This window comes from Kogia breviceps, chromosome 12 (genome assembly GCF_026419965.1).
Source record: "Kogia breviceps isolate mKogBre1 chromosome 12, mKogBre1 haplotype 1, whole genome shotgun sequence".
In the NCBI taxonomy this organism is placed as follows: Eukaryota; Metazoa; Chordata; class Mammalia; order Artiodactyla; family Physeteridae; genus Kogia; species Kogia breviceps.
The window spans coordinates 5,308,464-5,324,786 of record NC_081321.1 but is presented as its reverse complement, the minus strand read 5'-3'; the positions used below and the strand labels follow the sequence as shown (position 1 = coordinate 5,324,786).

The 16,323-nt window shown below is 53.2% G+C and overlaps 1 protein-coding gene and 1 non-coding gene across 4 annotated transcripts in view; one reads left to right on the top strand and one right to left on the bottom strand.

Annotated features, from left to right (window-relative positions):
* Nucleotides 1–16,323, top strand: part of ANO2 (anoctamin 2) — a 301,537-nt gene that overhangs the window by 76,365 nt on the left and 208,849 nt on the right. For all 3 annotated transcript variants that reach the window (XM_067008590.1, XM_059080738.2, XM_067008589.1), the window contains exons 5-7: nucleotides 9,095–9,246; nucleotides 12,542–12,596; nucleotides 14,964–15,015. In XM_067008590.1, coding sequence (XP_066864691.1) covers nucleotides 9,095–9,246; nucleotides 12,542–12,596; nucleotides 14,964–15,015 — 259 coding nt within the window. The remainder of the gene's footprint in view (nucleotides 1–9,094; nucleotides 9,247–12,541; nucleotides 12,597–14,963; nucleotides 15,016–16,323) is intronic.
* TRNAG-GCC (transfer RNA glycine (anticodon GCC)) lies at nucleotides 12,000–12,072 on the bottom strand. Its single transcript has one exon. It is a non-coding gene; the product is annotated as a tRNA-Gly (tRNA).

Here is a 16,323-nt window from a genome sequence, read left to right as displayed (position 1 = left end):
CATGCATCCATCCACCATCCATCCATCCATCCATCCACCTATCCATCCATCCATCCACCATCCATCAATCCATCCACCCATCCATCCATCCATCCACCCATCCATCCATCCATCCACCATCCATCCATCCACCATCTATCCATCCATCCACCCATCCACCCATCCACCCATCCACCCATCCATCCATCCACCCAGTGAATAATTGAGTATCACCATGTCTGAGAGACTCTGCTGATGGCAGGTGATGCAGTGGTGACTACAGCTGGTCCTGGCCCCATGTGGCTTTGGCCTGGGGAGGATTCAGAAGTCAAGTAGCTGTTGATGAGCTTGGAGGCACCAACAGAAGAAAAAGAGCAGGACAGACAAAGAGCCAACCAGAGGAGACCAATTTTGATGGGGCCAGGGTGCAAGAAGGGGCCATTTGAACTGAGACCAGAGGGCTGGGTAGGAGTTTACCAGGTTGGGGGCAGGTGAGAACCTTCCTGGAGGAGGGTAGGGCATGTCCTCCGGCCCCGAGGTAAGAAAACCCCGGCCTGTGCGGCGAACTGGGAGGAGGCGAGGCCAGTGTGCGTGCGGCATGGAGGCCGCGGGCCGGGGGGTAGGGCGGGGTGACGGCTGAGCCTGTGGAAGGAGGCAGGAGGCGTGGCTCAGAAGGGGATTTGTCAGCCATGTAAGTAGTTGGGAGTTTCTCCCACATTTTAAAAGTCAGCAAACGTTCATTCATGTGGAGGACATACTGAAACAGAATTAAAAACCATAAGTGCATCCAGAGTTAGACCTCAGAGAATGTGCATTTTGTGAACACGCCACTGGCCGCATCCGGCGAGGCTGTGGATGGGAAATTGACCCGTAGGCACTGGTGGGGACGGAGGGACTGATGAGCTGCTGTTCTTGGTGCGCCCACAGAGGCGCCTTTGGGCTCCAGTTTGCAGCTGAGCTTAGTGGCTCCTGGTACTGCTTGCACCTGGATTGGTGGGTGGTTTAACATTCGCTCGCGTGGGCAACTGGGCTTGTGCACGGAGCTCCTCAGATCCGGTTCGGTGCGTGCGTGTCTGCGTGCAACCCTCCGTCTGTCCGTCCGTCCCGTCAGGCGCTGCCGGGGCATGAGAACAGCGCACCTCTTCTGCTGCGGCTTTAGCTTCTCTTCCTCATAACTTCCTTAGTCCGGAGGCGTCCACCCCGCTCCAGCCTGCAGAGGCACCTTCCACACTGTCTGGCTTCCCTGTGTGTCTGAGCTTTTTGAAATGAGAGGTGAGCAGGTGATCATCTTCACCTCCGTCAACCCTCAGTTACCCCGTGTCCAGAGGTGCAGAGGAGAAAGCACGGAAACGTTGAAAGGGGAAGACAGTCTGGATTAGTGTCTGTTGGGCCGTGGGGTGTAAGCAGACACACGTGCTCACAGCTGGGCTTGCTCTCCACCTTAACGCCTGGTTGCTGCTTTGCCTGCTGACGTTTCCTACGAGTTGCAGAAAGAGGCCCTCTTAGATCACTGCAGATGAGGGACTCATGGATAATCAAGATTATTTTATTTAGATCTCATATGGTTATTCCCTTCCCTTGATCTTTGAGCGGGGCGGGGGGTCGTTGGATCTCTTAGTGTTTGCGTGACATCGGGTGTGCTAGTAAAACTTTCTGTGCCTGTTTCTTTACCTGTAAAATGGGGACAGCAGCCTGTATCTGTCCATGATAGACAATCACTGCAGCCTCAGTTCCTTGCATCCTGGGAAGGAACATGATTCCAAGGCAGGAAGGAAACAAATTAGCCCTGAGGCCACACTGCCGTGCCCCTCTGGAGGGGAGAGTCTGAGGGAGACGGGGGAAGAAAGAAGAAAAGAAGGCCTTTCAGTTAACCTCTTAGCTTGTGACAATGAGGCCGAAGCAGACTTTTATGAGAACCACATTTGAGCCCTGGTGTAAAAAATACGAGCAACATACTTTAAAAATTATTTATGATTTTAAGCACATGAAAGGCGTATCGTGTACCCGGGGAGGGCATAAATGGGGAACAGCTGGTGGACATGTGTCTTGCCATTTCTGAGGATGTCCCTCATTCTCCACTGTTCAAGAATAACAGTAATAATGCTGCTGCTGCTGATAGTATTAACGATACTAAAGAGAATCGGTGCGCCTTTCGTGGACACTGCAGACACGGGGGAAGAGCCAGGCTGCTGAGCCTGGTGGGGGCTGAGAGGGAGCTCCGGCCTTCTGCCTTCTCGGGGACCACGCAGCCCTGCCAAGGATCCCAGGTTTAGGAAGAGAGCCTGGATAGGGGAGGCAGGAAACCTGGGTTCCGAGGCCCGGTTTCACCCCTGACGCTGGCAATTCCCTGCCCCTCTGACTCTCAGTTTCCCAGTCCGTAACATAGCGAGGCTGACGCTGCTGGCTGGGCCTGGCTTGCCGAGTCTCCTGGACCCTGGTGACGTGGAGCCTGTGGGATTCCAGGGTGAGCATCCTGTGTGTGGAGGGGTCATCCTCGTCGCCATGCTTCTTCAGCTTCTGGCACAATGAACCAGTCAACCCCCAGGCTCAGCGCCTGGCACCCAAGAGGCGCCCAGACGTGTCTGTGCTGAGAATGAATGTGTCTTTTTCATTAAGTGTCTAAAGCCAAAGAAGGTTACACTTGGGTGGTACTTTCAGAGCCATTTAGTCAAGTTCTGTCTTTTATTATTTGTGAAGTGGGTCTGGAGCGGGGCTCAGCCTCGGGCTAATTATCCCCACTGGTGAGCGGACCCCAGGACTCTACCCAACGCCCCTCGGATGGTGAGCTTTCCATGCTGGCTGGTGGGGAGAGGGGCTGTTCCCAACCCTTGCAGACGGGTTTTCTCCAGCGTCCGGGAGCTGCTTCACACCCCGCTGCCCAGTGCTCCAGGAGGACTGTCTGCAGCGTTCTTCATGAAGCTCTCTCCCCTTGGCTGCGCTGTCCTGGGAGCTCTGGTTGCCCTGGTCTCCCCAGACCTACAGCTAAGGCTCCTCAGCCCGGGGAGTGTGTGGGCCTCCACCTGCCTCCCCTTCCTGCCCCGCAGCCCTGGACCTCGCTCTAGGCAGTGAGCTGGCGCGATCCCAGGCGTCACCATTTTCATTTCCTGTCTCTCAGGAACTCGTTACTGCTCGACGTCCAGTATCTTGAAAACTGCTTTCTTAGTCTGTTTGGGCTGCTCTAACAAAATACCACAGACTAGGGAGGCTTGTGCACAACAGAAATTTACTTCTCACAGTTCTTCTGGAGGCTGGAAGTCTGAGACCAGGGTACCAAGCCTGGTTGGGCGAGAGCCCCCTTTCTGGTTCGTAGCTGGCACTTGCTCGCTGTGTCCTCACATGGCGGAAGGGGCTGGGAGCTCTCTGGAGTCTCTTTTATAAGGGCACCAATCACATGCACAAGGGCGCCACCCTCATGACCTAGTCACCTCCCAAAGGCCCCCCTGTCCAATAGCCATCACGCTGGGCATCAGGATTCAGGATATGAATTTTGCAGGGACACGAACATTCCGACCAGGGCAGCCATTATTTCATGTATTTTTTTCCTCTGGGTGTTTTGGTTGGTTCAGGTAGGGTGAAGCTGGTCCCTGTTACTCCATCCTAGTGGGAAGTGGAAGTCCCCCAGTTCTCTCTTTAGAGATGAAGAATCTGAGAGGGAGAGCCGCTAGCCCAGAGTCTTACAGCTCACTGGCGTCAGCAAGAACCGGGACCCAGGTCACTCGCTCCGTAGACATTGGTGTGCTCCTCCTGTGTGCCAGGCACACGGGGCGTGCCCCCCGCTCCCCAGACGCCCACAGTCTGCTGGGGAGACAGACGCGCGAACCACAAGTTAGAGATGAGTGTGGCAAACGTGTGACACAGCTATTCGTTCACAGGATGCTAAGGAAGCGTGACAGCAGGCAAGTGGCTAAGGAGGGTTTCCTGGGAAAGCTGGTACTTGAGCCCAGTGGAGGAGGAGAAGGAGGGTAGTTCAGGTGGAGAGGGAGGGGAGAAGTTCCAAGAACGGGTACGACACGTGCGAAGGCACAGAGGCAGGAAGCAGGTCCTTTGTCCTCCAAGCTTAGCATCCGTGGTAGCGTGCATGGGGCCGCCCGCCATGTTTGACTGTGGGCGTGGGCCGTGTGTCTGCCCGGGTGTGTGTGTGTAGGACCTCCATCAGGGCTGTGGGGTGGAGGTCGCCTTGACGGTTCTGGTGGGACTGCGGCCTTTTGCACCGTTTACATTTTTCCTGGAGGTAAATGATGCTATTTGTAGGGCTTTGGAGCACCCCTCCCCCCATCACGGGACAGTCAAAATTTATCCTGGTCCCATTCCTGGTCCCTCCAAAAACAGGCCACGGGCCCCACTCCCCTTAGCCCGATTCTCTAGGGAGCTCTGCCAGACCCACTGCTAAGAGGAGGTTCACAAGACCAGCTCGGAGGTGCCCAGCTAACCGTCTACCAGGACAAGGCCCTGGGGCAAGTGCTGGCTGTTAATCCGCATGGATCGAATACAGGCCTTCCTGGCCTCTGCCGGGACTGGGCCACCCCGCGCGCCCTTGCAGCTGCTGCCGACAGGCCGGGAGACCTTTTGGCCGGCCGGTGGCTTTGGGCTGTGGCTTTATTCTCCATCCTGGTTTCTTTCTGCCAGGGCCTGTTACCTGACGACTGTTCTGTCCCCAGCCTGCGCCCCTGCAGTGGCAGCAACTGCTGTCATCAATGCTGGGTCCCCGGAGATCCATCGTTCGTTCGTTCGTTCTTTCGTTTAACCGTAGGGGATGGTTTGGACAGCGTCCTGCCTTCGCGGAGATTGTTCGGTGGGGAGGCTGGACATGAATCCGATAATCATTCAAATAAATGTAAAATCACAGCTACGATAAGTGCTGTGAAGGGGAGGAATTTGGGCCCTCGAAATGCTGTGAAGGTGGTAGCTGACCTTGTCTGGAAGCCAGGAAAGACTACCCCCAGGAAGTGACAGTTGAGTGAGAACTCAGGTGTGAGCAGAGGTGGGTGAGGGGGAGGGAGAAGGCGCAGGGTACAGAGCACTAAAACTACCGCCCGAGGCTGGTGGCTGCGTGCGGTGAGCAGGGGACCCCCGTGGGGCAAGGAAAAGGTGGAGACTCCTCCAGGACCCCCCAGGCTGTGTGGAGAATTTTGGTCTTTATCATAAGAGCAAGGGGTAATGGTTGGAGACTTTTCCACAGGGAGGTGACATGATCAGAGTTCTGCTTCCGAAGCATCACTCTGGCTCCAACGTGGAGACCGAATTAGAGGTGGACAAAAATACAGCATGCCTGGTTAAATCCAAAGTTCAAATAAACAGTGAATACTTTGTTTAGTATCAACATAAGGATGTCCTAAACACTGCAGCGGACATGCTTATACGAAAAAATTATTGTGGCTCTAGTATAATTTTTTTTTTTTTTTTTTTTTTTTTTTTGCGGTACGCGGGCCTCTCACTGTTGCGGCCTCTCCCGTTGCGGAGCACAGGCTCTGGATGCGCAGGCTCAGCGGCCACGGCTCACGGGCCCAGCCACTCCACGGCACGTGGGATCCTCCCGGACCGGGGCACGAACCCGTGTCCCCTGCATCGGCAGGCGGACTCTCAACCACTGCGCCACCAGGGAAGCCCTCTAGTATAATTTTTTTATGCGAGTATGCCCTCCAGTTGTCTTTTTTAATGAAAAAATTGTTTCATTAAAAGTTAAAATTTATTGTTTACTTCAAATTCACATTTAACCGGGCTTCTTGCATTTTTATTTGTTAAATCTGGCAGCCCTAAGCAAGAGAGGTGGGAAGCCAGTTATTGCTGTAGTTGAAGCCTCCTTAGACTGGGAAACCAGAGGTGGACATGGGGAGAAGTGGACAAAGGAGAAACACCCTCGGTCGGTCCAAGTCTGTCGTTCCACGGCATCTAGGATGCAGAGGCAGTCAGCTTCCCTCCTGCTCTGAAACTTGAATTGCCACGCACATTCCCTTTCAAGACGCATGGTTATGGATATGGTGAACACGCTGCAGGACACGGGCCTGGTTGGAACCTGCCCTCAATGACCTATGTTGGGACACAGTGAAGGGGTCATCTTTCTGCCCCTGTCCCTCCAGGCCCAAGGATGCCCCAGAGGTGAGCTCGTTGCATCTAAGTGACCGATGGCCGGAGGGTCAAGAGCTTTATGACAGTAGGGGCAGTGGAGTCAGTTGCACACAGTTTTTCCCCGATGATCACTCGCGTTGTGGCAGAGGAAGAGTAGAGCGACGCAGCCAAGGTCGCAGGCTCTGCTGCGAGGTTCCGAGGCTCCAGCACTTACTATCTGGTTGACACTCTCTGTGTGATCTTGACTGAGATTCTTCACCCCTCTCGGTTTTTAGAGGCACGTCTTTAAGATTAGTGCTGATGTACGTCAGGCCAGGTGCATAGGAGATGCTGAGAAATGGTCTGTGCTCCCAGAAGTAAACGGTCCCCTCGATTCAGAAGGCTGGCTCCTTCTTTGTGCAGAACCCCGCCTGATGAATTTCTTGATTCACAGCTCCGATGTGGTCCTTGTTCACACCCTTCGCTGACTTCCCGTCGCCTCGTGCAGCGGGATCTCCATGCACTGGTCTCCGTGCGCCTTTCTGCCGGGAACCGTCACGATTCCCCATCAGAACCCGAGCACCAAAGAACCAGGCTGTGAACCCTTCTTAAATCCAGCTTGAACTTTTTTACTTTTTTGGTTGGCTTGGAATGTCTTTGCTGATATCTGTTCGAGCCTTATTCATTAAAAGTATGTAGGGCTTCCCTGGTGGCGCAGTGGTTGAGAGTCCGCCTGCCGGTGCAGGGGACGCGGGTTCGTGCCCCGGTCCGGGAGGATCCCACGTGCCGCAGAGCGGCTGGGCCCGTGAGCCACGGCCGCCGAGCCTGCGCGTCCGGAGCCTGTGCTCCGCAACTGGAGAGGCCACAGCAGTGAGAGGCCTGCTTACTGCAAAAAAAAAAAAAAAAAAAAAAGTATGTATAAGGTGAGGTTAATAGAAGTATGATCAAAGAAGATAAAACACGTGTAGAGGCTAAAATAAATGCCCATCACTAGGGAAGTGACTAAACAAATTAGAACTCGTACCCACTGTGTCATATGGTGCCTTCATGAAGGTAGTTCTACGTGGACTGACTTGGAAAGACATGTACTCGGGATATATTGCTAAACGAGAAAAGCAAATTGTAGAATTGTACCGTCGCACCTGTGAAGTATGATCACAGGTGTGTTTGGAAAGGGATTCAGTTACATATAATATGTATGGAGAGAGTCAGTGTAAAACGTACTCCAAATTGTGAATGGAGATTTCCTCTGGAGTGGAGGATGGGATGGGATTGGAAGTGAAAGGGCGCAGTTAACGTTAGTTAATATACTTTTTGGTTTTGGTCTCTTTTTTTTTGGCCACACCGCACGGCGTGTGGGATCTTAGTTCCCTGGCCAGGGATTGAACTCATGCCCCACTGCCGTGGAAGTGTGGAGGCTTAACCACTGGACCGCCAGGGAAGTCCCTGGTTTTGGTTTCTTTGTTTACTAGAACTGTGTTAATTTTGTGATCGAAATTAAGTCAAAATGTATAGAAAATTGTATCAGAAGAAATAAATAAACTGGGCTTATGTTTCAGTTGTTAGGTTGGGGAGGTTCTCCCCCTTCCCGCTGATTATCGTGATTTTGTTAAAGAACAGAAAAACAAAAGAAGGTTACCTTTCTGTTCAAGTCCCAACAGAAATGCTGCTCTCCTTAGGAAGCACTTTTCTGATTCTTCAGCTGGATGTGCTGTCTCCTTTCTTTGAGCCCTCAAAGCATTTTGAGTGTCTTTTGTGGCATTTATCTCCATCGATATTAAAGTCTTTTGTACATGTTTTACAGCCTTTCTAGGTTTTAAGCATCTTAAGGATATCTTGATAGAGAACACAGCTGGCTTTCAGGTCGGGGGATCTGGATGTGGCTCTTATTCTGGTCATCTACTGCAGCAGGACAAATTGGCCCCAACTTAGTAAGACACAGCCGTTTTATTCTGTCTTGTGAATCTTTGCTCAGTGTCTTGAGCAGAGCTAGACGGGGTGATTCTTCTCCACCTGGTGTCGCCTGGGGTCATTTGGTGGCATTTGGCTTGGGGTTGAGCTGGACAGGAATGTCCGGGAAAGCCTCCCTCGCGTGCCTGATGCTCGGCGGCGTAGGCGGAAGGCTGGGCTCAGCCTCGTCCTTTCCCTGGCTGAGTCCTCTCTGCGCGTCTCCTCAGACTTCCTGCAGGCGGCTCAGAGCCTCAGGAGACCGAGGAAGACCAAGGCAGAAGCTACCCATCTTCTTAGATGGTGGAACTGGCATAGTGTCCCTTGTGCTGCACTGGTCAGGCAGCCCCAGAGCCTGTCCAGACTTAAGGGGGTGGAAACAGGTGCCACCTCTTGAATGGAGAGGGTGGCTACTAAGTGCTTAGTACTTAGTACTCAGTACTTTGTACTAAGTACTAAGTGCTTAGTACTTAGTACTCAGTACTTTGTACTTAGTACTAAGTGCTTAGTACTTAGTACTAAGCGCTTAGTACTTTGACAGCAAGCTCATTTATCAGATACCTCCTAAGAAGAGCACAAGAGAGGTGATGCTGGATGGTCACATAGGGGCGTGGTCTGGTTGCAGAGTACAGACTTCGGATTGGGTTGACACGAGTTAGGGCCGAGCAGTCGCCCAGTGACTGTCTGTGTGACCTTTGTTGACTCATCTCACCTTTTTGAGCCTTAATTTCCTCATCATAGCAGGAGAGTAATGTTATCTAGCTGGCTGGGTGCAGTGTGCATTGGAGCTCATTTGAGTAAAGCCCTTAGTAGGGTGACGGTCACACAGTAGGTCTTCTGTGACCATATAACAAAGATGTATAGAAAGTCTGGACTCGTCACTGCGCTCCTCCTTCCCGGCACTGGTCACCTCCATTCGCACAAACGGTTGTCGGGGTTCACCACCTCGTGAAAGCAGGGGAGGAGGGGCGGGGCCCGCCTGCTGGCTTCCCCAGTCTCATCCTCTCCCCCAGAGGGTCCGCTACGGGGGGAATCCGAACCCCCTGCAGCTCTGGCTGTGAGTCCTTCTCCTCTGCGTGTTGGACGCGGCCTCCTTCTCACACCCGTGGCTTTGCCTTCGTAGACGTACGTGATCAAGTCAGAAGGCAGCATCGCGAAGACGTTCAACGAGATCCTGCAGAAGCTGAGCGCACCCCTGAAGCCCCGAGTGCCCGTGCACAGTAACAACGGGCTGAAAAACCTCTCCTACCCGTTCTCCAGGGAGAAAATGTACCTGTGAGTGTTGGAACTCCGGAGGGGGGGCTGTGTGGGGGATGGGAAGGGACATCAAGCACCACGTGGTGCCCCCCGCTCATGAGCTGAGCGCCCGGGTGCCTGGGAGGTGGGGGAGGAAGCCTGCTCTGAGGGTGGAACACTCCCTGTGTCTGCCTCCCCAGTCCCTGGCCCTGAGCGAGATGATCGCAGATAGCTCCTGAACATTCATGCCGTGGCTTCTGGGAAAACCTGCCATTTCAGTCACTTTGCATGATGGATGGAGAATCAGGGAGCAGACAACCAGAAACTTCGGGACTCTGTGGGCAAAGTGGTCCGATACCTGTTTACCTTCTACGGGGAGACCACTCTGCTCTGTTCCCAGTCTAACAGGGTTTCAAGATATTGTGATAATCCAGAGAGACGGTGGGTGAAGCTTCTGGACGCCTGTCTTCTCAGCTGCCAGCTCGTGCCCTCACTGACCCGGAGGAGGGGAGGGAATAAGTTTTCTTCTCGGGGGTGGCCCTTCGGGAAGCCTTCGGAAGGGGAGGTCGTGGTTGGGAAGTGGGAGATGCAGGAGCCAAGCGCGAGTTCTGTTTTGGGAGCTAATGATAAGATGAGAAACTATCAAGAGTGATAAGAGAATCGAGTGAGAGAGGGAAAGGAATGGGCTTGGAAAGGAAGAAAAGATACAGGATCTGTGCTTTTGGAGGAGATGGCGTTGATGGGCTGTGTTCCTGCCATTCATTGGGTACCACCTCTGCCCGTCTTCGCCACGTTAGGTAACAATTCTGTGCACGTGCGTATGCTCCCTCATGGAATCCTTACCCCTTTGCGATTCTGGTCCCAATGCTGGTCACCAGTTCCAATGTGTGTGGGGCTTTTCCCGCACCACCAAGAAGTTCTCCGACACCAGCTGGGTGCCCTACAATTCAACTCAATTCTGACACTGTTTACCTGGCAATAGCATCAGGTTGCTGAGGCTGAGGGCTCAGTGTCGCGAGACTGCCCCGGACTTCAGATGCCTAAAGCAAGTCCAGGTTGTGACCTGTGCTTCTGACCGACTGGCTACAAGTCAGAGGTTCTCACGACCCCCTCCTCGCGTTGGACTACTTTGCTGGAGTGGCTCACAGAGCTCAGGAAATCAGTTTCCTCGCTAGATTACCGGTTTATTATAAAGGATGTTAAAGGATACAGATCAACAGCCAGGTGAAGAGAAACATAAGACGAGGTCCCAAACAAAGGAGCTTCTGTCCTTGTGAGTTTTGGGCTCAGCATGAGAGCGTTTTGATTCACCGACGCAGAAGCTCTTCAAGCCGCATCCTTTTGGATTTTTATGGCGGTTTCGTTCCGTGGGCGTGAGATCGATCAAATCAGTGGCCATTGGTTCAACCTCCAGTCCCGCTCTGCTCCCTGGAAACCAGCGCGTAGGCCTGCAAGTTCCAACCCTCTACTCCTGGCGGTTTCCCTGGCAACCAGCCCTATCTTTAGCGGCTTTCCAAAAGTCACCTCATTAACATAAACTCACTGGTGGTTGGAAGGGGCTTGTTAAGAATAACACGACACTCCTGTCACCTTTACGGCTCTGAAGCAATTTCAGGACGTGAGGACAGGAGGGCAAACACTATAACAAAAGATGGTCTTATGGCTCAGAAAACGCTCAATGGCTCAGAAAATTCCTGGGGCTTGGGAAGCTGTGAGCACAGTGGATGAAGACCAAAATACATATTTATGATAAATCACAGTGTCACACTGCCATTGTGAAGTGGCCGTCCAGATGTCACTATCCCTGGGTTACGGAGAGGAAGCCGAGGTCCAGGATCTGTCCGAGGTCGTGGAAGCTTAAGTGGCTGGGCTGGGATTGGCACGTTGACCCCCTGGCCGGCTGATGTGACCCTCCACATCTCCCCTTCCTTGGGCCCTTTCTCCACGCCGGCGCTGGCATCTGACCCACCACCTCGCACGCGGCTCGGCTCCGTTCACGCAGCTTCTGTGGTCCTTCCAGGCCAGGTCTTCACCGCCAGCCGGAATACGCTCTCCATCCTCTGAGTGTTCATAGCAGTGGTCTGGGTGTGGTCACGTTCTCCTCTGCATCAGTTGCTTGCAAACACCCTGCACCCCCATCCCCAGTGGCTGGGCTCCCAGGGGGCCGGGGGGGGCATGGTTCAGGTGTCTGCGTGCCCTCCAGCACCCTGCCCTAAGGACAGTCACACAGGTGTTTTGTTTTTTTTTTTTAACATCTTTCTTGGAGTATAATTGCTTTACAATGGTGTGTTAATTTCTGCTGTATAACAAAGTGAATCAGCTGTATGTATACATATATCCCCATATCCCCTCCCTCTTGCGTCTCCCTCCCACCCTCCCTATCCCACCCCTCTAGGTGGTCACAAAGCACTGAGCCGATCTCCCTGTGCTATGCGGCTGCTTCCCACCAGCTGTCTGTTTTACATTTGGTAGTGTGTATATGTCCACGCCACTCTCTCACTTCGTCCCAGCTTACCCTTCCTCCTCCCCATATCCTCAAGTCCGTTCTCTGCGTCTGAGTCTTTATTCCACACAGGTGTTTTTTTGAGTGAAAGGTCAACATTTGAAGTTTACAACAGACACGGGTCTTGCATAATTGGGAGTTTGGTATCTAATTGCTGTGACAACAGTAAATGAAATGTTGAAACACAGTTATAACCCCAACATCCTGAAACTGCGCTCTTTTCTGTTGTTGGGTTTTGTGTGTGTTTTTTTTCCCCCCCAGCCGCGCCACGTGGCTTGCAGGATCTTAGTTCCCTGACCAGGGATTGAACCTGGGCCCTCAGCAGTGGCAATGCTGAGTCCTAACCACTGGACCGCCAGGGAGTTCCCCGTTGTTTTGTTTTTACTGTCTTTGTCCACGCACAGGAATCCTTTGCATATACTTTCGTTTTTAAAACTTATCATAGTATAATGTTTTTCTATCATAGTCTAACTTTTTCTACAGTGTTTCTAAAGTTTTCACTATTAGAATTTTCAACGGTTGTATGATAATCTATCCCTTAGGTTTTGGAATTGCATCTTAGCTCCATAATCTTTGTTATAAGTAAGTTTGTAATGAACATTTTAATTTGTGGACTTTTTTTTTCTGCTGAATTAGTTTTCCCAGTGATACATTTCTGTGATAAGTTTTCAGAATTACTGGGTCAGAAAGAGTGTAAATGTTGTGAGTGTGTGTGTGTGTCTTACACATCTTGCTGTGTTGCTTGCTAGAGGGTTGCTCAGGGCCTGGGGTGACCGTAGTCCCAGGACAAGGATAATGAAATGAATTGACCTGCTTTCTTGGTGTCGCCAGGTACAACATCCAGGACAAGGACACCTTCTTTGATAATGCTACCCGTAGCCGCATTGTAAGTAAGCCGGTGAACCACGCGCTTAACCAGGTGTGGTGGGCTCCGGACGGGGAGACGAAACCTGAACCCCCTTTGGCAGGGCACCTCTCGCCCTCCCTGCTGCCTCCCATCATCCTTTGCTTGGAGTTGCCTAGCAACTGGAAGGAGCGTGGAGCGTCCAGGAACTTCCCAATCCCAGTATCGAAATAGCCAACCACTCTTCTCACTCTTGGCTTGAGAGGGGGGTCTCCTCTTTATGGTTCTCCACCCAGGCCCTTCTTGGAATCACAAAAGCAGGGAATGTCAGAGCTGGGGGGTGGGGCGGGGGCTTTCAGCTAGTCAGGTGACCCCCTTGTTTGACGGTTGAGGAAACTGAGGCTCTGAGATGCAATGAATTGAAAAAAAATTCAGGCAGATCGTTTGTGTCCAAATGAGGGCTCATTGCTGGGCTGCTGAGATTCTTTCTTTCATTCCCAAAGAAGTCCTGCACGTTGCCGTCACAGGGAATGCTAGAGCTGGGCAGTTTGTCCAAGGACAAAATTACCAGCCCGTTCAATGGAAAGCCCACCCTTGTGACTGCAGCCATCCTTCTACTGTCTTTTTGCCTTTTGCAGTCAAGGTTTTGGATCTTGCATGATGGTTGATGCCAGTGAAAAATCTACGTAGGGCCTGGGCCCTGCGACCCCAGTCTGAGCTGTAGGGCATCTCTGTTCACCGATCCATTTATCCCCTCCCCGCCCCGGAGAGCATCCAGCCTATGGACAGAAGAGGGGAGAGAAAAACGGGCCCAAGGAACGCTGGTCACTTCGGCCACAGTGGAAACACGGCAGCGTGTTTCCATTGATCCCTAGGAACGAGCTTAGGTTTCAACAGGAGGAGGAATAAGAGTTAGATACCTAGAGGACTTCCAAGCCAGCAGGGTGATGAGAAGGGTAAGAAGGGGCAGGTGACTGGAGGAAGATACAGAACATTTCCAGGTCACTCTGAAAACACGGCCCTGACTCTTTGCTTGTAGGATGGGCAAGAAAACCCTTCAGATCCCTTGGCCTAGTGTGCTAGGAAGATTTAACACGGGCATATGATTTCTTTTATCTTCCTACAGAAACAAGCATAAGCTTCCCATTGTTTTAGTTGATTCTGTTACAAGCTGTAAGTCTCCCCACAGCTTGGGTCCCACGACTGGGGGGGATGTTATAGGACATTGTGGAAATTACCCGATAATTGCAAAGTGCTTGTAAAATAATAGACTGCCATATAAACGCTGTTCCTAATTATTATTGCAGTTGAGTACTGCACCGTATTATAAGTGAATTAAACATTCTTGGGCCCTATTCTGCTGGAAGTTATTTATTTACCACTCCCTCTAGGTCTGTGGCTGGAACGTGGGAGTGTGAATGATGATGGAGTAACACATCTTTTCTCGTTCTGGAAGCTTCTTCCTTCCCCTCCTGCCCTTTTCCCAGTCCACCGCACATCGTGACGGGGGGAGAAAAGGGCCTTAGGTTTTGTCTTGGGGTCTGCTCTGCCCTGGGCTTTGGTCTGAGGACCTCGCCTGCATCTCCCTGTGCCCCCTCCCCTGTGGGCATCTGGGCAGCCCAGCTGTCTGTCCCAACGCCGACTTCCTTCCTGGAGCCGGGAGCAGGCTTGAGACCCCTTGGAGGGCACTAGTTGGCCTGCAGGTTTACTCTGCTCTGGGTCCCTGCTTCCTCGGCCGGGATGCTCTCAGCACCCCACCCTCCTGAGTGAGCGGCGGGGTCCCCGCGGGCCCCGCAGTCGGGGCTGTTGGCGCGCAGCGGTCACCGAGCGGCAGCCTGCCGTGCGCCCAGGGTGCGTCATGACGCTTGGAGTCTTGAGGATGTGTGGGACCCGCTCTGACTGGGGAGGTGTGAAAAGGACTTGGGGGAAAAGCGGAGAAGTGATATAGCACCGAGGACCGAGATGGAGGTGGCCCTTTTCTAGTTGCCAAAGCGCTTGCATGGGTCCCCAAAGCAGCCCTGAGAGAGAGCTCCATTGCAGGGGGGGCCACGGGCCCTCGGGACCTGCAGGGAGCTCGCTCAGGACCCCTCAGCGGCAGGGCACTGTCGGGGCGGGCACGCCCCCCCTCGCCTTCCCTCCCAGCTTCCTCCTGGCTTCCTCCTGGGCCCCCAGAGGGATGTGAGTCTGGGCTCCCCTTCCCTCCTGTAACTGCAGTCAATTTATAGGCTTTTCTTTATTTTGCGGGGCGGGGTGGCAAGCAGGGGGTGTGTGCGTGACGGGGTTAGACGCTTTGTTGGAATGTCCGTGAGCTTGGCACATGCCTGCCCCCCACCCCACCCCACCCCACCCCCAGGCCGGGGACGCACCATGTGGTCCAGAAGCTCACTGCCGAACTGTCATCTGTTTTAGGTACACGAGATCCTGAAGCGCACCACGTGCTCTCGAGCCAACAACATGATGGGTGAGGACCCTCCACCGGGGCCGTGCTGGCAGGGGCTGGGGGGCCGGGGAGACTGAGAACAAGACAAACAGACGCCCGCATGGAGGGCACATCCTGCCTGCCCCCATCTCGCATGCGGCTGGGGCTGCCCCCTGGCCTTCACCCCGGGTCTCTGTCCTTCCTCTGCTTTCCCTGGATCCTTGCTGACACCTTTCACTTGATCTCGAAAATTCAGCTCCTCTCTCTTCACAGTCTCCAAAAGGTTTTAATAAGCACCCAAATCATGGCAGCTTTTTTTTCGTTTGTTTTTTAAGAAGAAAGGCATCCTAGAGGCCTTTGAGTCCAAGCCCCTCACTCGACGTCAGAGAAGCCGACTCCCAGAGACGGTGAATTAGTCTCACGGCTCCTCTTCTGGGTTCAGCGTCCTTGTCACCACTAAACCTGTCTGGCTAAACCCGTTTGCCTTGTGGTTTGGGTTTTGAACCTGGGGGTGTGTGTGTTGGAGGCAGGACCCTCAGTGTTTGGGAGCTTGCGGTATAAGGCAGGCGGTCCGGATGCTGACGGGTGGTGGAGGGGACGCAGGCGGGGGTGACACGCTGAGCTTAGGTCCGCGCGCGGTGTCCTGTCCACACGATCCCCCTGCAGGTGGAATGCTCTCTCCCAAGGGGCTGCTGTGACTCATCACTCAGAACATAACCCTGCGGTGACAAACCTTTGGCTTTTGAGGCAGCTTTTAGCTGGAGAGAGTCATTCTGAGGCAAGTCTAGGGAATACAGTAGGCCGTCAAGCTGAGGAACAGTAACCACGCTGGCCGTGGTAATAGCTAATGTTGGGGGGTTTATGTGGGGTCCGCGTGCTGCCTCAGGAGCGAGGGAAGGGGCTGAAGAGGGAATCAGAGCAGGTGCTGTGTAGTGACAGGATCATTAGAACAGCGCGGGACCTCTCAGGGGGCGACTCTATATGGCTCTGCTTTGACGCATTCATCGCACGACAAAATTTTAAATACCACTCCAGGGTTAAAAAATCAAATCTCCTCTGTGGTGTTGTCTGTCCGGAGCCCGGTGCCGACGAGACGAGACCCGGGGTGAGCGAGGCCATGTGCTGGCCCCTCAGTCGCACGGGATGGACTGAGGCCCTCCCTTTGAGTGCTTGTAACTGAGGACCACCGGAGGCGTCAAGGGGTCTGAGGATGTAGTGTGTATCGTCCCGTGGCCTCTGTCAAAGTTCTGGGATTTACTCTCACTTCCAGTCCAGTTCACTCCTCGCTTCTAGCCATCTGCCTTTTATTCCCTCACACCCTCCTTGGCTGGACCAAAACTGCTCCCTGGG